General features: G+C 50.7%; 1 protein-coding gene across 1 annotated transcript in view; it reads right to left on the reverse strand.

Moving 5' to 3' along the window:
- The window catches only part of NDUFS5 (NADH:ubiquinone oxidoreductase subunit S5), a 102,619-nt gene that overhangs the window by 48,062 nt on the left and 29,443 nt on the right, over positions 1-25,114 (reverse strand). The window contains exon 2 of the mRNA XM_085648364.1: positions 12,407-12,624. Within this exon, the coding sequence (XP_085504490.1) occupies positions 12,407-12,622 (216 nt within the window). The 5' untranslated portion in view covers positions 12,623-12,624. The remainder of the gene's footprint in view (positions 1-12,406; positions 12,625-25,114) is intronic.

A 25,114-nucleotide genomic window follows, 5' to 3' on the forward strand; every position in this document is an offset into this window, starting at 1 on the left:
CACAGGGGTGGGAGGTCGAGTCCCTGGGCTAGTCCGGGGGAGACCCCAACAGATAGCTGTTTCCGGCGAGGGCGGGGAGGAGACAGGGGTACATATACTGTCGTCGTGGTCCGTCGTGTCGCTCTACTTTTCTCGGTGAGTCTGCCGGTTACTTCCCTCTCGCCCCGGCCTTGTCCCTGGGCAGTACCAGGAGACGGGGCCCTGTGGTTGGCGTACCACAGGCGGGGGGGGGCGCCGTGCTCGGGGATCGAGGTTGTGGCGGGGCACTGGACTTGTATAGCGTGGTGTGGGGAAGGGCGCCGCTTGTACGAACTCGAAGCGACAGCAAGGGGGCAATGCCATGGGTAGGTGCCTACTTGTGGGTGCGTGAGCGGGTCAACACAACTGTTCACGGCGTTTAGGCGCGTAATGTAAGGCCGCTCGTGCTCATCCGCCTTCCCCCCCCCCCTCTCTCACCTCTATCTGTAGGGGATGCGGAGGATCGCGGCGCTGTGTGTGGTATTATTACGCACTACACACTGTTGGTGTGCGTCGGTAGGTTGTGGTTGCTTACGATGTTTACCCCCTCACCCCCTCTCGGATTGCTTTGTCCACTCCCGGCCCGTTGGGGGCCTCGGGCGTGCTATTGCGATCGTCCGGGTGACCGCGGGGGGGGGGGGGGGGGGGGGGGGAGGGAAGGTGCGTCGCTGGGTCGGCCCCCATCAGGCCACAGTTGGTGTTCCCGGGGTTTCTAAAGCGCCGCCTTGGGGCTCTCGTGTATTTGGGGGCTCAGTTTCGATTATCACCGTTGAACTAAGGCCCTAATGTAACGTTCGAATTCACTCGGTGGCGAGGGAGGGCGGATGCAGCTGCGGGCGACGCAGAAAAGGGGTCGTCCGATACCTGGCCTGCTCCCAGTACCCGGGCTGTTTCCTGCAGCAATATTTCTTAATCTAATTTAACCCGTCTAAACTAAAGCGGACAGTAAAGTACCTCCCGGAGTCTCTTTTGCCGGTTCCGTTTCAAACTGGGAAAACACATTTGGCTTCCGGAGGCGCGGGCTCGGATCTTACTCCGGTGGAGGCCTGGCATCTCCGACGGGAAAAATCTATGGCATTTGGTTTCGATTCAGTTTATTTGCATTTGCGCAGTAGCATAAGGGTGAAGAATGCTGGCCTTTGAGCCTGCTGTCCTCCCGGTACGATTCCTCCCGGCGGCGGCAGCAACTATGAAGGGGTGCGTGCCTCGGTTTGCAAGTCCATGGGGGCTTCGTTTATTCTCCCGGTGCCTGCTCTCTCAGTGGGCGCCCACACGCCTGTTTCCCCTGGCTTGCCCCCCCCCTCCCATGCCAACAGGCGAGGCAGCACTAACCGCGATGATTCGGGCTCGCGTCGTGTGGTTTCTTTGTTAATCACCCGGTCGCCCCGGGCGGGAATGTGTAATGCTGAGTCTGGGCTCCAAATTCAAAACAAAAAAAAAGGGAATTTCACGCTCCGTCCCTAGTGCGCGTCTCTGCACCCGGAGCGCGAGTTGGCCTGCGCGTGGCTGCGAGCTGCGCTAGCCCCGTTGCGCACGGTGATCTTCCCGGGGATATGCCTCTCAGCCAGCCCCCCCCCCCCCCCCTCCCTGCATTTTGCTTGGTGGTTGTCGCGTTCGGGGCGGCGGCCCCGGCCCACCGAGGCGGGTTCACGCAACGCGGGGGGCCTACATGCGGCGCGCGCGCCCTCCCCGCAGACCCTACTGTGGCCCACCATCAGCGAGGGAGCGGATGTGGCTAAACGACGAGAGCACCCGAGCTTGAATCTGGGGAACGAGTTTCGAGTCTGGCAGGAGGCTCAAACATCCTGTGATTCTTGGCAAATCACTTACTTCCCCCATGCGAAAAAATGAATGTGTGTCTGTAATGCCACTGGGGCTCAAGTAAAGTACGGTTATCAAGGTTCTCACAGGACAAGGGTTCGAGTCTCGCAAACGCTGTCAAAGTGTCATAAGTTGGCAAAATTTCAAACTCTTCTTTCTCTCACCCCAGGCGTCCCCCCCAACCACTTTCAGCGCAGGTGTTTGTTGGGGGCATGCATGCAGGTTATAAAAGCAAGGAATTTAAAAAAAAAAAATAAAAAAAAATAATAATTTTGTTGGTTTACAACCCTCTCCTTTCTCCCTCCTAGATCGTGCCAAGGGTTAGGCGTACCAGACGAACACGCTTGCTGCCGGACAGGGGTGTAAGTGTGCCAAGGGGCGGGGAGGGTGTCCAGGGACTTATCCATCCCTCTTGAGCCTTGGCTAGGGAAAGGGTGGCACGATTTGCCACCGCTGTCTTCGCCGCTCACCGGAATCTGGCGGGCAGGGTGGCATATGCCTTGTTGCAATAGGTGTATCACGTGCCTCACATAGAAACTATGGGACCACATTCATGTTCACTGTAGTAGCACAGATAAGGATTAAGAACGCTTCAATTACCAGGCTGTGCCAACATATTTCCAGCTTAGAATGCTCTATTGTGCTCAGAGGCAGGGTTCTTGCAGAGAGGGTGAAGGTCAGTTGTGGAGCAAGAGGTGCGAGCAAAGCTAAGGGTTGAGTACCATCACCCTATGGGTCACTAGTCCCATATCCTCAGCAGGCTCCGCGACGAGCGCAGGGGCACTGGCGACCTGCGTGCGTTGGTTGGTTTCTGTGTATGGGTCGGGGGCATTACACCCTGAATCTCCTCCCTTCGGTCTGGGAGATTTTACCCCCCGAGGTGAGCCTGTGTCCATTGAGGGAGTTGTTTGGGACCTGGAAAGTCCCTAGCACTCACAGGCCTTGGGTTTGGTGTTGTGTGCCGGGTCTGGAAACGGCGTTTGTTGCTGGCTGTGAGATGTATTTTCCCCTTGCACCTCCTCGGAGGTGGCTTGTCCCTGCTCATTTGGGCACCCCCCCATCCCACTTCACCAGCTTGGTGCTGCGGCTCGCTATTGCATAGGCGGGGAGGGGGGGACATTGGGGCAGGGCACAGATGAATGACACCTCGCAGTGTTGGATGCCGCTAGCCGGGCGCTCTGCATCCGTCCGTTCTGGCTTATCTTATAGGCAGGCACAGGATCCATCTACAGTGAAGAGTCCTGCCTGTCCAAATCTTGGGCTAGGGTTTGGCCAGCTCTCCTGCGGTATTGTAACTCACCGGGGGAGCAGAGTGAGCAGTGTGGCTGAGGAGCTGCTGCTCCAGGGCCTGGTGTTCAGTTCATGGCAGGGGCGCCTGGTCTTTGCATAGCTGCGCCTTGAGAGGGGCTCCTCGCACGTCAGATACACGATGCATTGGGCTGGTTGCCTAAAATTCGGGGGAGGCTTACAAAAAAACAAACAAAAAAAAACGTCAGGACATCAGGCAGAGAGTCTGGTGATTTGGGTCTCGGCCACGTGCGTGCGGTCAGCCCATAGGGCCTAATCTTCGCCTACTGGTCAGACAGCTGTGGGTCCTCTGAGCAGCGGCCTGTTGGGAATATCTGAGAATGTGTTAGACATGGTGAGGGAGGCCAGGTTCGGGAACTGAACCCTGGATATGGTTGAGCCTTATTGCATCAACGTTTTCTTATTTCCGGGTATATTCTACCTTGGGTACTGTTGCTACACGGGTCTCTGCATTACAGCGCTTTCATTAAAGCACTATTAGTAGGTGGTGTGCAGTTGATAGGCGGGACACATTAGTGTTATTAAGAAGGTTGGTCGGTTGTTCCCTTCCCTTCATAAGAGCTTGGCTGTGTGTGTGTCATATCGTCCAACTTCCGTGACGGTACAAGTAAATTCAATGAAGAGTAGAATTATAGAGCAGGGATGAGCGTGCAGATGGAATTTTGGAGTGTTATTGGGTTACCTGCTTGCTAGCGTCATTCAAATTACACCCATGGATCGTGAGGTGTTGCTAGTTTAGATGACATCAGTAGGATTGATGAAAAGGAAGCCTGGCAAGTAAATAAAATGTTAGAAGTGGGTACTTCAGCACTGGAATGTAAATGTTTTAAATAGACCTGGGGAAGCAATGATCTGCTTGACTTTGCCTTGACACCAGTAATGACTACGGCTCTCTCTGTTGGTAATGCACATCCTTCATCGGGATGGGCACGGGGCCCGTAGGTATCCCATGTGCATTTTGATTCAAATAATATTTACACTGAAAGGACTTGGGAGTGTGGTGGCCGGTCTGTAGGCCACAGCCAGTGCCTGAGCATGCTGGGCAGCCCTGCAGACCAGTTTAACTCTGGAAAACACTCCAAGCTGCGCAGGGCTTCCTCGGTTCTGTCGGGGTCTTTTATATTAGCCGGGCACTCCTGGGACGCTTCACCACTATGGTCGGGAGCAGGGGGAGGTGTCACTTTGCATCCAGCACCTAGGCTAAGCAAAGAGTTACGCCTAAGGTTGAGTGGGTGTTAATGTAACCTGGTCGTTCATTGGGGCTCCTTAGGGTAGGATGACCTAGCGGCAAGGAACAGCCAGGGTGGTTTACGTGTGCTTCAGCGATCATGAAGAAAGTATGCATCGCAGGCCCTGGCTCACACGGAAGTGGGCAAAGATCACACACACTACAGATGCCGAGGCCTGCTCTGATGCCTGGCATTGGGGTGCCAGGTTACTTCTGAAATGGCTAGGCCTTCAGATGCTGAAAGGATGTCCGTTGTTATTTACTCGATTGTTAAACGATTGGTTATTTCCTGGGGTCATCCGCGGGTGGAGAGCGTTAGGCTCTTGTTGTCTTTCCATCGCGTCGGTTTGATGCGGGATGGTGGTTTTTGGGCACAGCCACGTGGTGGGTCTTTCTGTGTCTGACTGGGGATAGCCTTCCTTTAATCTCCCGGTTTGTCCACATGGTGGTAAGACGGGGGGGACCCAACTAGCCCTGTGCTGATTGAGTTGTTACTACGGTTATTAGTATTAAACACATCAGGTACTTGCGGTACTGTCATTTGCTCCCAAACAATAGGTACTCTAGGGCGCATGTCCTCCATTACACACATCGCCAGACAGGACTGCCCCTCCTCCCCCCCTCCTCCCCCCCCCCCCTCCAATTCTTGGAGCAATAGGGGTCCAAATTCTTGTGGGTTGGCAGGCTTGGACAGAGGTTGGTGGCGAGCCCCCACATCATTCGGTAGGAGGATTTCATAGAGTCTTGGGGCAAGTCACAGGCCGCTTCCTCTCGCTGTGTTTGTCTTCTAGGTGTGGTCGGGTCAAGAACGGAGGAGAGCAATCATCGCATGGTATATCTGGGCACGAAGGAACGCCAGGCAAGATTGTAGCGTAGGCAGATAGTGGTACTTATCGTGGACTGGATGTTGGTCTCAATGGCATGCCGCCATGCAAGGGGACCATGTACCTAGGTCACGTACATCAGGCAGTGACAGGTGAACTGGGACCATGTGTACTAGAATATACAGGAGTGGTTCCCACCAGGGTTGGTCAGATGGGAAGCTGTCATCTTTATTCTCACTGGCTACCCATACTCCATCACTCCTATTGTAAGCCGAGGATGCCTGTTGACGCTGTTAGACCTGCTATTAGTTATTACACTCACTTGTGTGCCTTGGCATGGTTTGTCTCGCATCAGGGCCAGTTTGGGGTTACTGGCGAATTGTTTGCTCCAGGGCTGAAGCGGGCGCTTCTAGAACAGGGCAAGATTGATTAGGCCAGGCAGCATGACCAGGTTTTTTCGGCACTGGCAGAATGGTGCAGGCTGCTAAGTAGTCCCAGTGCAGAACATAGATTTGTCAACATTCTGCTAGGAAATGATTAGTAGCAGGAAGGTATTGAACAATGGTGAGCAATTGGTTGTGGGTTCGTGCTCAACAGGAGCAAGGGAATTGCATTCTGTTCCATCAGGCTTCGGGCACCGTCTATAGCACCAGAAACTGTAAAGCTGCTATTTTCGCCCGGGTCTGGGCTGCCAATGTCATCCAACTTTGAGCCAGACACTGAGTAGGCAAAGGCATACTTGCGATGGTGCAACGGGCACTCAGCAGTAGAGTTAGATGTGTGCCATCATACACAGATATAACGTCAGTGTTAAAACGCAGGTTGTGGCTACACACAACCAGGCACTCTAGGGCAGCTGGGGCCGGAGTGTGCCAGTGCCAAGAGGGTGCGGGTTGCCTGGGTAGGGCTGCTGGTTTGGAGGGAGCACTAATGCGGATCCCCACAAGAGCACGTTTTGTTTCATAGAAGGCTGAATTGTTACTTTTGTGGCATGGTGCCAGTTGCTTTAGTTATGCGCAGGTTTCTTGGCAGTGTCAGGAACATTCAGAACGCAATGCTGGTGGTTATCCGGTTGTCATGCTGTTCAGAGGTATTTTAGCTCAGGCATGGCCAAGCATGGGTTATAGGCCGGTGGTCTGCCCTGGGATTCGTGTTAACAGGCAGGTAAAGCAGCAGAACTTGGAGGGGCTTGGGTTTGACCTCTGGATACTAGGGCGGACCCTGGTTGCTCACTTAGTAGCCCGCCCTTGAGTTCGACGAAACAGGTACCTTTGATGCGAGCATCGGTACCGGGTAACTTTTCCCGCCCTCCAGCACTGCCTGGCATCTATGCAGGTTGTGGAAGTGGCCTTCCAATGGGGGCTTATGGTCCATTGATTAAGGGAAACACCGGGGTAACACTTTTGGGCTACAAATCAGCAGGAGAACAATTGGCTTTCCAAGTATTCAAATAGAGAAGAATTTTACACGTTGTTTTCTGTGGTCACTCTGTCCTGTCTCTCCCTGGTATACTAGCAGAATTTTGGGAGGGCAAGGCTTTACATTTGGTGGTGACTGATGGAATACGATGGGCGTACTCCAACGGAGTGAAAGAGGAAGTAAGGCGGGCTTGCCAACTCTTACCTCCTCCCGCATGGGCACTGCCAGGCAGGAGTGTCTTGTCAAAGGGATTGTTCTTTAGCCATGGAAAGGCAACTTTGGACCATCGCCTATTTTAGGTTTATGGTCATTTCAGTCAAATCCACGGGGGAGTTTAGAAAGGATGGGGGAACGTGTCCTGATGGTGCACGCTGGCCGCCGGCCCGGTTGGGCGTAGACTTGTTTTAGCTGGACCTGGGAGAAGCCCGGTATCAGCATGCTGTAGGTAAAAAGGCCTACCGGGAGCCATGCGCAGTTGCGCATACCAAAGAGGTCTTGGCTTCATCAGGCATGGTCTTATACACGCCGAGTCCACAGGGTGCCTGGAGGGAGATGGGGTGCACCTCTCCAGTTTAGGCATGGACCTTTTCCTACTGGACCTAGGGGAAGCTTGGGCTGCAGCAGGTTGTAAGTAAACAGGTCTACCTTGGTGGGGGGCCCTGGTAGTGACGGTGGCCACTCCCAAAGCTGTGGAGGAGTTACAGGGCGATCCAGGGTCTGCACATACCAAGGGGTACATCATGCAGCAGCACCGCGGGGTGCTAAGCCAGGATACCCTGGGATGTTTTAGCGTGTCCCCTGGAAGAACGAAGGCGCCCCGTTAATCGAAAGGCGGTTGTGGGTCTGAGCAACCGGGGGCTGCCATGTATGCTCCGCCCACCCATCACGGGGGGGCGTGTGAAGCAAGTGGACTGGTGGTCCACGGATGGGAGGGGTGGACCCTCCCAATATTTGGTATACACCAGTTGGCGTTGCCATGGTGACTCTTGGCTTATCAGACGGGCAGGCGGCATAGGGCTGGCCTGCCCTGGGATCGCCCGTAAGATAACCCACCTTGTTTGCATATTGGTTATGCTAATAAACCTGCAGCAATATTTCGCCACTTACATTACAGTGTTGTGTGTTTTATTTATGTACTTATGTGCTTTGTGATAACTGTTGCCGATATTGGCACTATGGGGGGTTGCGCAGCGGCCCGCCCCTTGGAGGGCGGCCGCCTCAGTGCCACAGGAAGGCACAGGGGTGGGAGGTCGAGTCCCTGGGCTAGTCCGGGGGAGACCCCAACAGATAGCTGTTTCCGGCGAGGGCGGGGAGGAGACAGGGGTACATATACTGTCTCCGCCCCCTCTTGTCCGCTCGTTCGCCTTGCCCGCCCCTCCGCTTACCCGGCGTCCGGAGGGACTAAGGGGGGGGGGCAGGTTTTTTCTAACAATTTTACTTTGTGTTGCAGGAGGAGCTACAGGGCGATCCAGGGTCTGCACATACCAAGGGGTAAGCCAGGATACCCAGGGATGTTTTAGCGTGTCCCCTGGAAGAACGACGGCGCCCCGTTAACCGAAAGGCGGTTGTGGGTCTGAGCAACCGGGGGCTGCCATGTATGCTCCGCCCACCCGTCACAGGGGGCGTGTGAAGCAAGTGGACTGGTGGTCCACGGATGGGAGGGGTGGACCCTCCCAATATTTGGTATACACCAGTTGGCGTTGCCATGGTGACTCTAGGCTTATCAGACGGGCAGGCGGAATAGGGCTGGCCTGCCCTGGGATCGCCCGTAAGATAACCCACCTTGTTTGCATATTGGTTATGCTAATAAACCTGCAGCAATATTTCGCCACTTACATTACAGTGTCGTGTGTTTTATTTATGTACTTATGTACTTATGTGCTTTGTGATAACTGTTGCCGATATTGGCACTATGGGCATGCTCAGCCGTGTCTTCCGTAAGCAAGAAGCGATCAAGGCCGTCTTGCTGCACAACTACTCTCTGGGTGGACCAGGAAGGCTGCTTATTACGATGGCCTCATTTCCGTGTCCTGCGCAGCGACCAGGGCCCCGCAGGGGGTTTACCAGCGCCCCCCGAAGCCGGTATGCTTTCATACCCTCTGACTTCCAATCAGTCCCAGGCTGCTTCAGGGGTTGAGAACTAGTGAGCTTTGTCCCGATGAATTACTCTGAGTTTAGCCGGGATGTGATCCGCACAGGCCCTGTGTCGATCTCCCTCTTTCCTGATTTGACTCGGCCTGCCCCCTCTGGACGGGTTCGGTTGGACCTCGTATGCTTAGCCCTGGGGTTTCAGGGACCCGCAAGGGACCTTGGGGAGGGTTCGGCTCAGCAGGCCCACCAAAGTCTCTCTTCCAGGTCTCGTGATTAGGCCTCTGCACGCAGTCCCTCCTGCACAGCTGTGTGAGTCCATGGGGGGAGATGCGGGGTAGGCAGCAGTGTAGCCCCCCTTACCGATCCGCAGGATCCCCCTCACCTCAGTCTGTCATCTCCCGGTGTAGTGTTGTCTGCAGGTCTCCGCGCCCCCATCTGAAGAGGCTTCGGTGTTTGCAAAGGTCTTAGGCGGTGCAGGTACCCAGGAGGGGGAAAAAGCCACCGCTCCCAGACCCCGACCACGGCACTCCTATCTCAGTGCCTGCCGCCAGTCACCAACGCGGCCTGGCCCCAGGCCCTCGCCAGCGGCCGCTGGTCCCAGCGCCGGGCGCCCCGCTTGCCCCGTGGCCAGCGGTGCTCCGCTTCTTGGCAGCCAGAGTCACTCACAGGCCTCAGCACCCACGTGGCGCCTTCCTCAGGTTCTGCGCCGCTCCAAGGGTTTCGATGGTGGCGCTCTGCTTAGGGGGTGCCGAACCACAGTCTGTAGTGCTGACTGGGCACCGTTTCAGCTCCTCCGGCCACTGGGATTGCCTACGGGGCACCGCTACAGTTCGGTCTTGGCACCCAGTCTTTAGCTACTAGGCGCAGCGCCGGGCGCTCTGGCTCACTTCTCGGCCGGCGGTACTCCGTCATCTTGCACTGCGGCCCGGTCCCTCCGCCACCGTCAGTCGGCCGTCCGGGATCACCCGCTGCTTGCTACAGCTCCGCTCCAGTCGGTAGAAGGGCCACAGCAAACATGCTCAGGGCGTCCCTGTGGTCGAACAGCCCCAGCTGACGTCTTGCCGTCAGTAGTAAAGGTACTCGAAAATGTAAGAGTAAACTACTCACAAGTGTAAGATACCTTTGAAAATAGTCCCCTATATCTTTTGTGACCCATTCTATTTATTTGTTTTTACATTTTGGGCTCATTTTAAACATAAATAGGTTTTGTATTTTCCTAAACTTGTGTGGCAGCTTTACTGAGTGGCTTCTTGTTGCGTTATATCTGCTGATCCTACATGCACATTATATGAAGTAGCCTTCTGTCTTGGTCACACGCTACAGAAGGGTAGAAAAGGCTGTGTTAGAAAATCAGTGTTTACTAGAAAAACAGTGCTTGCCTGACCACGAGCGAGTTTTACACTGTAGTAGGAGAATTTTCCCAACGAGCAACAGAATTTCGAATAGGCGACATACTTGCATATACATTATTAAACAAATCTCTTTGATCATGAACTTTTCCTTATTTAAGATGTATTAAGTCATGGGCGGGAGGGAGTAGCTTTTTCCACTTAGAAAACTGCAGTAGACCTACGAATAAAAGCAAGCACCGCCTGTTATTTTCTATTCAGATATGATTTTGTTTTTAACTAAAGATGTGGTCCACAGGCCGTCAATGATGAGAATTTCCAAGAATTACACAATGGTGAATGATAGCGTTAAAGGGATACCGTTCCTCTTCCTTCATGAGCTTGGGTGGCGTTATAAGATCCAGCAGCTATTCGTGGAAGGGATGCTACAAAGAGATTTCCATGCACGGTCTGATCACCATAAAGTTTTGTTAGGGCAGGCTGATGGAAGGCAACCTGAATGTTAATAGTTTTAGGGCCTATATTACATATACAAACTGAGACGCTTCAACAACATTATTTACTGCGGTGTCACAACAATGATTTCACGGGCTTTCTGACACACAAATTGGTACAACAGTGCTTGGTGGCCCCATGTTAGGAAGGGAAGGATTAGCTGTAACTCTGTTATGATTGGGCTTCCAGCTAGCACAAGCACATCAGCAGCTGTGCCTTTGTGCAAGCCTGGCTTATTATTACAGTGGATTTTGTGGATAAGCGTATGCCCGCTGGAGGAAGCAACTCTATTTAGTGATGAATACCTAAATTATATTAAGATTTCTCATTTCATTCGTGTTTATTATTATGCTTGATAGCAAACTTTTTTCTGTTAATTAGCTTAACAATATAATTATGACCTTTTTGACAACTGTGTTTTTAGGTGTCTATATATAAATATACCAGCTATGATTCACAAAATGATAGAGAAAACGAATACATCAAATTATAAGACAGTACACGTTATAATACGGACTCTGAAACACGCTGCTCTGAATCGAACACCTTTCAGGGAAGAGCTGAAGAGCTTGCTCTTCAGCCAAAAGGGAAAAATGAAAACTCAGGAAATACTAGCCAGTCACAATATGTATGTGAGGCTAACAGATAATAAACTACTTCCGGTTTGAATTTCGAGCCTAAAATGTGGCCTGGAACATCAGCATGAGAAGATCCTAGATTGGATTCTACATCAGTTTTCTGCATTTATAATGTTAGGCAGAGGCCTCCAATCCCCACAGCACCCCACAATTGGGAAAGCCCGCGAACAAGTCCAAAGGCACATAGACAGGCAAGACTCACTGCCGAGCTGTGGCAGTGGTGCTCCTCCAACATCAGGCGTGACAAGTAGGCCTCTATTCTGTATCAGCCACAGCCTCAAATCACCTACTGCGTAAACTCCCTTTGCAGCGTGAATGCAATGCAGCCCCGTCCTCCTTGCTGCACTGGCCCATGGTCCGCCTGAGAACAGCCAAGCAGGCTCCATGGAGCGGTCTCCCCAAGGACGTAGCCGGATGCGCACCATGCCTAGATGGTGAAGGCATATTGTGTTCCTTCTGGCCCAGCCACAACACGTTCCACAGAAAGTGTAAAATGGCAACCGGCAGATCCTCTTGGTGAGTCCTAACAAGCTTCCTGCGTACTCCCTCTAGAAGTGTTATCATCTCCTAATGGATGATCTATAAGCAATGCAACACATTTTGGATCTCCTTAATGTACACGAGCTGGGTCAGTGTCTTGAATGCCAGCTCTGTAAGATGGTCTCTAGAACAGCTGTAGCAAGCCTGGGCTCTCCTGGTATATGCCTGCCACTCCAAGTGCAATGCTCCAACGCCAGGCCATGGTCTTCCCCTTATGATACCCAAAACAAATCAGCCTGTGGCCAAACATGAGGACCACACCTGCAATTATGCTAGAAAGATACTTCAAGGGAGTGACACCTTCACAGCAGTGTATAACAACCTATAATTCAGAGGCGTTTTCAACTAAGAATGTTAGCTATATTGAAAAGGGCCAATCATATAGGCACGTCTACGCATTTTACCAGAACATCAGTTACTTGTCATCAACTGCTGGTGGTCTTTAGGCATAGCTGAGGGCTTTCAGCAGGGTTTGAAAAATCCGGAGCAGATCTCCTATGAGTCAGCTTCCAAATGTACCCCCATTAACATTACTTAAATAGAACATGATTATTTTGCTGCTCATATTTATATTCATACACACAACTTTATAAACTACTTTTTGCAGGCATGCGATAACAGCTTTCTTTCCTGCATAAAGTAGAATCCTTCACGAGGCACACGGCCCTTACTTACCGTTTTTGTGCGGCTGATACATTCCTTGAAGTCCTCGAGCTCCAAAGCACACTCCTTCAGGGCGCGGGTCTGTCCGATGCCGTGTGCACACTCCACCCACTCCTTCTCGAAGGCATGGCACACGGCCGGCCGTTTGAAGGGCTGCTGCGAGCTCTGCAGGAGGAGCCATTTGTCTGCGTCGATTCCTAGCTTACTTTGGATGTCAAAGAAAGGCATGGCTGGGGGAAGAAGGATAAAGGGTTCGTCAGACACCAGGAACACGCGTGGCTTTGAAACATAGACGGCTGCAGAGATTCACGGAGATGCACTTTAGGACAAGAGGTTGTGCATGTAAGAGTTGCGCTTTCGTTTTGCACTTACTATTTTACCATGGCACAACAGTTAATACAATGATGGCCTGGTGTATAAACACATGAAAAAACTATTAACTGTTGGTGAATAACATCCTGGATATAATTAGTTTTTCTTCTTCAGAAATTGTTTGTATTAAACTTAGGGATTCATTTCGTACGGACTGATATGGTTCTCAGCAGGACTCACCAAGTTAGGCAAAATGGGTGTGACATCACCACAAGTGACATCACAGGAATTGACATCACTGCGTGCGACATCACAGGAACTCACATCACAGCCTGAGCGATCGTATGAAGCACCACAGGAAGAGGCATCACAAGCCATGACCTCACAGGAAGTGACATTAGATCTTAAAATCTCACATATGTTTAGCAGGTCTATCATGAGTACATTTGAGAGCATTACAATATTTAACAACTTAGATTTTGCATTGGGGTTGTGCCAAAATATTGATGCAATCCAGACGCAAAATCTGGACCTCAACTAATACATTTATTTGTATTAAACCCTGCCACAAAGAAACTTCCAACAAGGAGAAATGTGGCAGTAAATATGTTCTGCCTAATTGGTTGCAATGTCTACATTTTAAAACATTTTATGGGATTAAGGCACCTGCTGCGGAGATCTTTGTGTGCTAGCTAAATCTCAGGGAATAATAATAATGGTAACCTAACTCAGGAGGATAACATACTTGCTGGAGAGATCTGTGTTTTACCTAGTACTAAATCAAAGTAGCTTAGAGGGTTAATATGTCTCCCGCAAAGCACATTACGTAACACACAGATGATATATTTTGAAGTAAATGGGTACGTAGGTTGCTGCTTTTAACACAGAGATCCTTTTGCTACTTGCAGTTCATAAATTGTAATCCTTCTAATATATCACAGTGAGGTAAGAAGGAAATGAGGCTCCACACCTTGTAACCTTCACTGTCTTATGTAACACATCCTTTAGATTGATGTACTTACATGATTTACTGTCATTGTATAATGTGTACGTGTGATGTAAAGAGCTCTGACACGCTGCATTGGGATGAGTAGTGGCACTACGCTTCCCAATGCAGGGTGTCAGAGCACTTTGCATCAAACGTACACAAATAACATTTTAAAAACCACTATTTTGTTTTATTTCTTTGATAGCGCTTTAGCACTACTGTGGTGCTAAAGGGCGATGAAAGAAATAAAAACAAAATAGTGGCATTTAAATTGTTTAATTGTATAAATACTGGGGCGACCAACACATCTGACATTCTTACAGTATATGCATGTCTCTTATACACAGGGACTGGACAAAGCCAAAAGCATTTCTCTCTTCAAATGAAGTGATAAGCGGTGTGCCTTTATTTCACCTCCACTGTATTTGGGTGTGAGGCTCCCAATAGATCCCAGCCACGATACTCTAACAACAAGCATCTGCAATACAATAGGTCTCGCATTTACGCTAGTTTGATCTATTGGCATTATAAATGACGATGCCTTTTATTTATGTTTTGGTTTTTGAAACATAAATAAAAGGCATGGTCATTTACAATGCCAATAGCTTAAACTCTCGCAAATGCGAGACCTACTGCATTCCAAATGCTTGAAGGCATCTCGGAGTTGCCCCCTTCTGTCTCCCATGGCCCCTGAAGAGCTCTCTGTTTGCTATGAGTTAAATAAACAAGCCGGTGATCACAACTGCGCACAAGAGACCTTCCTGCCCTCCTGCAGTAAGTGAAATTCATTAAAGAAAATAGTGCTTACAGACTAAAGAAGACTTACCCCTGTAACATTTGCAGTAAAAGGTCCAGTACTCTTGCGAGGTTACAAATGTAGAAGCCAGCATTTAGGAAGGACAATGAAACAAGCCAATGGCAAATATGGGCAGAGAGTACATACTCCAATACAGCATGGCTCGCAGAGCAGTGCAAGCCCGGCCCAGGCTCGACCTAACAAGAGGCCTAACGGCCCCTTAACTTCGGCCTTTGTTATGGGCCCAGCTCGCATCTTACAAGCCCCTTACCCGTCTGCATGTTGCTGCTTGGGACAAAAAAGGGCAACGTGCAGACGCTGCTGAAAGTGTCCCGGTGTCAGAAAATGACACAGGGGCCAGTTCAGTATAGTGAAGTGCCAGTCCACTGAAAGCAGGCAGCTTTGCAGAAGGGTAGACGGAGTCTATCCTCTGGAAATAGTGAATAGATGGCATCTACCCGCTTATACCTTCGACTCGAGCCCTGTTCTCAGAGTTCTGTAATAGCTACATAATGCTCCTACGGTGTACCTTTAGTCGCTTGATAAACAGTTTAGCAGGCTTTTTTACCTTGCTGCATAGTTAACCTGGCCATATAACTTAGTCCTCCGTTGCCACATTATTCCAGTGGCTTTAGTACTAGGTAGGGAAGAGACAGGCCAAAAGCACCTCAGTCTTTTCTGACAAACGTTATAACCTGGAGCGTATTTTATTCAGCACAGTTCCGCGTGCGCATCAATGCGTAGCTCGCTTCTATCCGATGCACGGAGCTCGCAGCTGGCGCCGAGGGTGTTAAGAGCGCCTTGTTCGGATTCGCTGCTGCATGCAAGTCACGCGCACGGAGACCGGCAAAGCCATCTCAGCCTTTGCGACGTCAATAAAGGGTTCCATGCAAGAAGGGTGCAGTGAACACGATAGCTGGGGGTGGGAACGCGGCCAGAAGACCTTTTCGCACAAGGTCGTGTTGAAAGGCTTAACATGGAAACGGCGAAAAGACCGTCTGACAAAATAATGTTTTACTGAAATAGTGCAGCCTGTTATAACATGTATTTTACATAGGATAACGAGTTTCGGGTTTTTCTTTACATAGAATTGTAAAAGCAGTGAGCGTTTAAACATCCTACTATACCTAGGTGGACCAGAGAAAGCATTCTGCCAACCTGAGGCAATACACAACATACTTTAGCTGACTGAACGCATTTCACTGCAGACAACCAGAGTTCTTCGGCCAATCCAACAACTTTCACAGTCTATAAAATATCCAATTAAAGAACCATGGGCACCCATCAAAAAGCTTTGGCAAACCTAAGAACTTCTACCGTAAGGTCTTCAAAATGTTTTCATTATCGGTTTATAAAGTAAAGCACTAACCAGAGTGTACAAGACGGTGGCCACCACATTCAGTAAACACGCTCATGCGTGCATGCACACCAAGCTTGCACTATGCATACTCACCACGCGTGTGCACGGCAGTTGAACGACACAGGAGCCGTTTTATTTTTATTTTTTACTGATCCAAGATAGCAGACGCCTCTTTGATCAATAAATACAAAAATAAATTTTCACTAGCGCGGAAGCGCCTGTTTGAAAGTGGATCGGCCCAACAGCAAATGGGAGCTACCGAACCCTCCCAAAACTGTTTAAAAAAAAAAAAAAAAAAAAAAGTAGAATTTTAAAGCCCGAGAGGCATAGGGGAGCAAAGAAGAAGTAAGTGGGCGAGAGGGTAGAGGGGAAACAACAAGCAACAGGGAACGGGTGGCAGGCAGTGCAGGAAAGTAGGGGGATCCCGCCACATCCTGCTTCTGACACCTATTTCTGGGCCGGATCTGGGATGCAACCGATCCAAGGAGACATGCTGAATTTGTCCTAGTATTTTTTCCGGCGCACCACAAAACTCCACCTGTGTTTTCATCGACTGGGGAGGAGTTCTCTGCTTCTTCGGACAGTGTGCAGATTCGGGGAGGGAAAGAAGAAAGCATTGCTCCGTTTCGTCGGTATTTTGGATCAGGGACTGGGAAAGAGGCAGAAGGTGCAATGGGTTTGATTTTTGCCACCTCTCCTCGCACTTTGGGACGGTTGGAAAATGCTGCGCTTTGTTTCAAGGGCGGGAACCCATTACCTCCTCGTAAGTCTTCCTCGCCACATGATTAACGAAGTGAGCTTCAGCTCCACACCAGAACCCTCCAAAGCAAAAGTTAGCCTCCCATCCCTTTCCAACATGGCCGACCCATATCAACCTTTACCTCTATAAGAGGAGGGCCGGACCAAACCTCAGCCTGTTTTTTTGGTTCTGCGCTGCAGATTCTCCAGAGCAGGCTCTTTCTGGCAGTCCTTTTCCTCTTAACTCGTCTGTACCCGCCCCCACACTCCTTTGTGTCGCTCCTTCGTTTGGGGTCGCTCGCGGCATCCCCTGGTCTTTTTGTATGTGGTGGGGGCGCCCGACGGCCCGTTCTACGGTCCCGTAGCGTGCACCCGCTTCATTATTGTGTTGTTGTTCGGGGCCCAGAGGGGGCCTCGCTGCTCCTTCAGTGTTTGGATCCCGAGGGGCTGGCAGGTCAAAGGTGCTAAGTCTGCGGGGCTCCGCTTCCTTGGTTGGGGGGTCAGGCTCATTCGCATTGGCATTGGGCAGCTTCTGGTTGTGACGCAGGACTCGAGGGCCCTACCTCGATCATTCTGCTTGCTGTGAGTGGTTTCGGCGGGGCGCGGTTTGGATCCGTTCTGTTCCCTCGCCCGGTCTGGAGTAGGCGCACGAGCTGTCTGGAGCCGTGCTGATCGGCATTCAGTCTGGGGCCGCACGGCTGCCGAGGTCTCAGCAGTTCCCAGTCCCATGAGACACCTCTCACTAACCCAATCCCCAGTCCTGAGGGCGTGCGGCTTGTAGACTACCATGGGTCCTTTGGGTGGCACCAGTCCTTTGTATATTCCTGTCGGGGACTTTTCACTACCTTACATACTATGTTGGTGTTCTATCTCCTTCACTCACGATGCTTTCAGGGGGTGTATTTTTGGTAGGGTGTCTTGTTCACACCTTGCGCAATCCGTTTTTCTCCCACAGCGAAACTGAAAGTCTAATTTTCAGTGGGCGGAGTAAGCTGTTGGCCCTGCTCTGCTGCTGTTTCGGCATCTAACATTATTGTTGTGATGTTCCAGTGCGGTTTTAAGGGACCGTCGTAATCTGGGAGTGTGTTTTATATTTTGTATAGAGGAGTTTCCGGAAATGGGTTCAGTCACCGGTTGCAGCAGTGTGTTTGTGTTGCCTATCTGCCTTCATTAGTTCATGGTGATTTCTCCTTTCGGGGTGTGGATGTGTCACTTGTTTTCCCCCATTGTTACCTGGTGTTGTCGGGACTGCTTCTTTGCACAGTGTGTTAATGGACAAATGAGCTATTGCTCATGGGTCTGTCTTGTGCCTTTGGTGGCACCGGCTCAAACTGGTCAGGGGTTCGAATCCTACCTAAGCTCCACGTTACGGATCTGTTATTTCTGTACATGAATCTTCTACATGCTACTTTTGTTGCATGTACTCTTTGTGTTTCCTACCTGCTGGTCATATTTATTGTATTTATTCTGCCGTTCGTGCACTATATCATGCACTGCAGAACACATCATTGGGGCCTTCCAGGTGTTTTCTCGATTTCTCTTATTCTGGGATTGCCATCTGGGGGTCCATTGGGTATTGTTATTCACGTACTAGTGGAGCTGTATTATGCGACATTGTTGTCCGTCCTGATGATAGCACATACATCGGAGCTTGGGGCCTGTGGTCTGTCCTTCCTGCACCCGTTTCTTGTGCGTTGTCTGGCCTGGTCGATCCCTGGTTGGGCGTCCTCCTGGGGACTCCGGTGGTTGTGGGTTGCTGCGTGTCTGATGGGGGCGCTCTGCAGTTGGCACCTGTCCATCCGCAGTTGGCGCCTGTCCATCCTTCGCTGGGCGGTTTCTGTGCTCACCATGTGGGCTTTTGCTTCTGTTTCTGCTCCTGGAGGCTTGACATTTCTTGTCCGGGGCCGCAGCCGTGGCGCCCCCTCCTCCTCCTGCTTCCTGGGGCCGCTCTGGTTGGCCACGGGTGTCGGTTGTTGGGCTCCCCTGTTCATGGCCAAAGTGTTTTGGTTCGTTGGTTGGTCTACTGCCTTTGGATGGTGACGGCTTGGTCGGGCCAGGGGTTCGATGCACGCCTCTGCTACCACCGAGCTATAGCTCCATTGGTAGGTCTTGTGCCTCGGGGGGCACAGGCTCCAACGGCGCTGGGTTTCGGATCCGGCCCATGCTTTCAGAGGGGTGTGCGTTTTGTCCTGTTCTTGCAGGGTCGCTTTTTGGCTGTCTCCCTGGTCCTTATCCGGTGGGTCCTGTTCCTCCAGTTCCGGTTTACTGGTGGGGTATTGGTGTTTTCTTCATCCTGTTTCTGGTTCTTCCAGTGTTTGAGACGGGTCTGGTGGCTCGGTGGACTTCTGCGTCCACTGCTGGGGCCTGTGTTCTCCCTCTTGGTCCCTGGTTCAAATCCCCGTGGGTCTTCTCCGCCTTTCTTCCACCTGGGGTCGCAGTTTGAGTACCGTTGGGTAACACTAGACATCTGTTGTTCTGCGCCTAGATTCCTTGGGGTGAACGTGCGCTTTTCAAATACACATGTTTTGGGGTGGTCTACTTTGGTGAGGCCTTCCACGGGGAGTTTTTCGGGTGTTTTTGTGCCTTATTGACTGCGGTTCTTGCCTGGTCGGTCCGTTGGGGGTCCTCCCCGTCCTGTTGGTCTCAGGGCCTCTGGGCCTTCCCTGGTTCCGGTTCCTTCCCAGCTTCACCGGTTCCCACAGGTGTCCCTTCTCTTGCCCCGGTGGCCGCTTTCCGCCCTGTCTACTGGTGCGGCCGGGGTCTTCCTGTTCTGGTTTCCCCTTCCCGGGTGGTAGAGACCTTTGCCGTCCTATGGGGCGTGCTTGGGGTTCCCGGTCTGCACTGGGTCGGTTGTTCCACCTACTGGTGGGTTTTCTCGTCTGACTTCTTTTGGCCGTTCCTTGGCTTGTCTGGGGTTTGCCGCCGCCCTGCAGGTGCTGCTTGTTTCTGTTCTGGGCATTTTGTTTTCGCCTGCCTTGTTCTCCGGGAGGCTGCTGGGATGGCGCTTTTGGTTTTTTGGCACAGTTATACTGTCCTTGGTTGGGTCACTTTTGTTCCAGTCTCGGTTTGATTCCCCGGTGGTGGCTCTGTCTCCCTTCTCGTCTGGGCTCCCGGCTTTTCGCTTTCCTCTGGTTCCTTTGCTTACGTGGGTTCTGGGCTTGTTTGGCCTGGACGGGGCGTTTGACCTTGTTGGTAGTGCTCGCCTGGGTGCTTCTGCCTTGGGTGCTGCTGCTGCGGGTGTTGGTCCACGGAACTGTGGCTCAATGGTAGATATTTTGCTTCTGGGGGCGTTGGCTCGCACAGGCCTTGGGTTTGTATCCTGCCACTACTTCGAATTGTCCCCAGGTGGTATATGTTCGGCCGGTGCTTTTTTAATTGTCCGGGGGTGCTGGGATTTCCAGGTTCTCTTTCCCCGGCCAGGGCCCTGCGCTTCCTGTGCGGAATTTGCACCCTCTCCTTCTTCTGGTCCCTGGTTTTAGGGTACTGGGGCCAGCTGGCTCAGGTTTGCTCCCTGGAGGTGTTGACGTTGCTCGGGCTCGTTTCGCTCAGCTCTCCTGTCCTGCTCGCCTTTGGTGTGTTTCTGCCTGTGGCCTTCCCTCCATGTACGCTACTGTTCCTGTCGGCTCTCCGTTTTTCAGCTGGATCGGGCATGGTTGTTGGTTGTATGAGTGGCCATCTGGGTGCTCACTTCGGTGGCTCATTTACTACATATGGAGAATTGCAGGCCGGTTTACTTGGCCCCTGCGCGGGGCTGGTTCACTCAGTCGTGCTGCGTTCCCCTTGCTTCCGGGTTTGTTCTGCTTTCTTGGCGTGATGGCCCCTGGTGGGCATTCACGTTTTTTCGTTCTGGTGGCTTGGCCTTGGTCTGGTCCCTTCCGCTCTTCGGCTCCCGTGGGCGGCCTTGTGTGTCTTCCGCTTTTCACTGTTGGCCGATTGGTTTTCACTGGGTGGCCTGGTCGCTTCGGCGTCATTGCTGCGTCCTCCTGGGTCGGTTTTGCCTTGGGCCTGCCTGGATTCTCTCATTGGTGTCGCTCTCCCTTCTAGGGGGCCCTTTGTGCGACCGGTGTCCGGGTCCTGCCTGTTCTCTCCTTGCTGGTGGGGTTTTGGTGCTCTTCTTTTTGTTGTTCGGTTGGAGTGCTGGATTCCTTTCTGCGCCTCTTTTCGTTATTATGGCTCCTGCCAGTCTGGGTTGTTTCCGTCTGGTTCCTCCGCTTTGGTCCTCGGTTGCACCAGGCCTGGTGGGTTTTTGTTTCCTTCTTCCCCTCCGGTCGTTGGTTTTGGGATGATTCAGCTCTCTCGCTGTTGGTGGTCCGACGTACGGTATGGCTGTGTTTCGGTTGGCCTACGCCTCCTTACTACGGTGGCTCCTTGTTGTGTCACTGGGGGCGGGAGGGGGGTGCGCTCTCTTTTTCGGTTCCGAAGTCTGGGCTTTGGCTACCTTGTCGCTGTTGGCTGTCCAGTCTGGATGTGTTTGGACCGTCTTCCTACTGTCGGTTCTGGGGCCTGTTTGTTGTTGCTTTTGGCTCCGTATGGTTTCTTCCCGTGCCTTCTCTGTCCGCCTTCTGTCGTTGGTTCAGGCTTACTTCTGACTGGCCTGCGGGTCCGGTTTTTCAGCCCTTCCGGTGTCTCTCTGTCTCGGGCTGGTTCTTCCTGCTCGTGGTTGCCTCTCTTGGGTGGTTCCTTCCACTCATCGGTATTTTGGGTTTTCCCTGTTTCGTTGGCATCCCATTCTGGTCTTGGCTGCTTGTGAGTTTTTCCATGAAGCCACTTGGCTTTGGTATGTGCTCACTTCGTTAATCATGTGGCGAGGAAAACTTACGAGGAGGTAATGCCCCGGTTACTTACCGGTAATTTTCATTACTCCGAGTACAGTCTTCCTCGCCACATGAGTTCCCATCCCTCCCTCCCTGTTTTGCTATTGGCTTCATGTTTATGCTAGGTAGTTCTCAGGCTGAGGTTTGGGCCGGCCCTCCTCTTATAGAAGTCAAGGGTGATATGGGTTGGGGAGGCATGGGAGGCAAACTTTTTCTTTGGAGGGTTCCGGTGTGGAGCTGAAGCTCATTTTGTTAATCATGTGGCGAGGAAGACTATACTCGGAGTAATGAAGATTACCGGTAAGTAACCGGGGCATCACTCTTTACTATGTGGCACTAAAATGTAGTTTGGGAGAGGTGGTTGTTGCAGGAGTCCGCCGCTCCTCCGCCCTTTAACTATTTTGGATTTCATCTTGAGAAGGTGTGAATAGCCCCACCTGTGAACGAATGAATGAATGTGTTTGTGGCTTTGTTTTGAGACACCGCAGCAGATGGGGGAGGAGGGTGTTCACATCTCAACAATAGTGGAGCAGACTCAGTTGAATTCTGTGCTTTATTGTGTCAAAAGTGCACATGAAAGTCTGCCCGAATAAGTGTCTGACTTCATTTTGAAAGAGGTGGCAGAGGGATTTTGTGTCTGATATCCTTTGCAATACCTCAGTGCCTGCTGGTTGTAAAGTAAATATCCGGTACTACAGTACTAAGGAGCCGCGTGTCACAACCGACACCTTAAGCTAGTGTTGGCGTTTAACTCGCCGCAGTTTGCATTCTGGGGACGTGTAGTTTTGCTTCGAGTTGAACAAATAGAGTATACACAGCTGAACATGCTAAATACCTGTGCGTAATAGGCGTTGCTCCATTATCGGACTACAATTAAAACACACAGATGTTCTGAAAGAACATATTTCCCCTTAAAGATGGCTGTTATACTTTATATAATATCCAGTAGATGCTATTTCTAAAGTACTCTGCAGTGTTGACATAACCCTTCTCCCTCTGGCTCGGCTCGCACCTCGGCTCTCAGAGACAACACAGTCCAGTCCGGCTCTCCCTGTGAATTCTCTGCCTTGCCCAGTTGTTGATGGGGCTCTGGGTTCAGTTTCTTTGAGTGCATTGGAAGAGACTGGAGTAGGGACCTGTGTCTCGTTGTCCGTGTCACTACTAGCCATACTGTCCGTGTCACATAACTTCTAGACTTTGTAAGATCTCCTTGCCTTCAAAACCTGTGGGAACAAAGCACTCTTGCAGGAGATCACAGGGGGCTGGGCGAATCGGACCGGTGTCCCCAAAGTGAAAAGTTCGTAACACGAAAACACTACACCGCAGGCACTACAAACTGCTTTGTTTTAACTTATTAAATGTAGATGGTGTGTGGGAACCACAAACCTGAGCAGGTCATTTTCATCACAGCCAGGACTGGCGAGCAGGTCAAAGTATGTCTGTGATTGAAAACAGTTTTTGAAATGTCTGGCTTTGGCAGTGACACTGCTTTGAGCATATACAATTTTAGTGCTTGTTGCTAGGAGTTTCAGGTTAAAAGGTTATTACTTCTTATGTCAATTTTGCCCATCTGCGCCTTCTGCCTGTGCCTTTAATCTCAGGATGACAACCTATAGTTAAGGGTCACACGTTTGTTGTGTTCAGGATTGAGTAACGTCCCTCCCTTCTTCACACCTTCATTGTATTAATACAGGAGGCAGGCGTTTCAAAGCCTCTGGGGCCTAACAGGCGTGAGCTATGTTTTTAGGTTTCAGATTATTCAGCCACTCCCCCCCCCTCATTCCCACCATTGTTTCTTGATGATGTACAGGGGCTTGTATCTGCTGCACCCTGATGTTATTGTTCTGGTTCCGGATAATTGTTCTTCTGGGCGCTAGGCCCGCTGTAAACTATTGTTTTGGTAATATGCAATGACTGCACACCAGAGAAGCTCGAACCTTCAATGGAGATGTGCTGTAAATGGAGGCCATGTCTTAACTCGCCATTGTGTGATAAGTTGTGTAGAGTTGCTGCATGTTGCCACGTGGGAGTTGCACAGTGCAGCGGCATCATTCAATGCCACCTGTCCCTACGGTGCTGCTTGTAGCCAGGGCTGTTCCAAAGTTGTATTCTTTTGGCAACACTGCGAATGTCTAGCAAGTCTTGCACCATCACGTTTGTTAGTGACATTTTTACTAATGTGTTATACATGTGCTTATTTAACTCTAACAAAATGGTTCTGCGTGAGGTGCACTTTGCAGGAAACGGAGTTCTCCTGCGATGTGCAATTGTTCATTGACCCGCTTTGCGGAGGAAAAATCTGCATCTTTTTTGCAGCTTGGCTGACTTCGAATAGTAGAAAAGTATCTAGCTATTCTGAGGAGACCTTACTCGAGTGAAGGTAACCCTGAAAGCCTAACAAACTTTGTTCAGTGCAAACATCGGCAATGTCTAAAAACTTCACAGAAGTGGAAAAACTTTTGTATACCGTACTCACAAACCCTGCGAGTTAATCTACCTGCATTTTTCCCGAAGTAAGCAGGTTAGATATGTGTCCTTTGCCTATTATACTAGGGGCAGTACCCTGCTGGAGGGAGGAATGGAATACTTTCCTTGGGCCTCTGTTCACTCTAGTTCTGATTCTCACATTATGAAATCTAGACGATAGGCCCCATAGTGTAAAGAAAAGGCCTGGACTTAATGAGCTACTCACACATGGACATGGGAAACTTGAGAGTTCTGATACGATGCATGTCTAATGCTCCTAATAACTCTATATGTGGCACACATCTCCTGTGCTTGAGAGGTTAGGTAGAACACAGGTATCAATGACTGTTAAGACTCCAATCTTTTCCTGTAGATCACTCCAAAGTATAAGTCTTAGGAATGGACCCTACAAAAATCCATTTAGAACTGCCTTGTCTGTTCATGAAAAAATGGGCCAGAGAGGTTTCTCTAGTCCAATTTTTTGTCTAAAAAGCAGGTAGATTAAACTGGAATATGGGGGAAAATTCCGATGCCATCTCCTGATGAGATATATGTATGCAGTGTGGGACAGAGCCGCTTAGGTTCAAAAGTTTTGGAAGTGGGTGTGATAGGAAAACATTGTCTCATATGTCTACTGTTTATTTTTAAATAACGCAGATATGTAGCAAATATGCGTTGTGCACTCGATTATATATACACGCTTTTTCTGAGCGTGTGCTTACTTACAGATGTACAGCGTTAGCTATTTATAGCGAATATAAATACTGGTAGTAGTAATTTTGAAATCTGAATGGCAAGTGTTTAAATCCAGATTCCTTTAGAAAACAAGCATTGGCATAGCAAATAGGTCTCGCTTTTGGGACCGTATAAGTATTTAGTTATGCAGCACAATATCCTTGGTGCAACAACAACTGTTGCATGACAAAACATTTATAAGGTCCCAAAGGCGAGACCTATTGGCTATGCCAATGCTTGCTGCTGTTTTTGTGGTACTGCAATATATAGGGATGTTATTTGTCACAGTTTACAGTTTGGATTAGATCATTGATGACACTATTGGTCATAGGATCACGATGTCTCTAGTGACAACTTCTTGCTGCCCAGGTCATGCTGAGGGGTTCCTTTTCCGGTGGTTCTGCTGTCCTGATCGAGCCGAAGGTCCTGCTGCAGTTGTCTCCTCCCTTTGTGTGTGTGATTGTGTGTGTGTGTGGTTGTGTGTGGGTTTGGTTGTGTGTGGGTGTGGTTG

Source organism: Triturus cristatus, chromosome 3_2, assembly GCF_964204655.1.
Source record: "Triturus cristatus chromosome 3_2, aTriCri1.1, whole genome shotgun sequence".
NCBI classification, from domain to species: domain Eukaryota; kingdom Metazoa; phylum Chordata; class Amphibia; order Caudata; family Salamandridae; genus Triturus; species Triturus cristatus.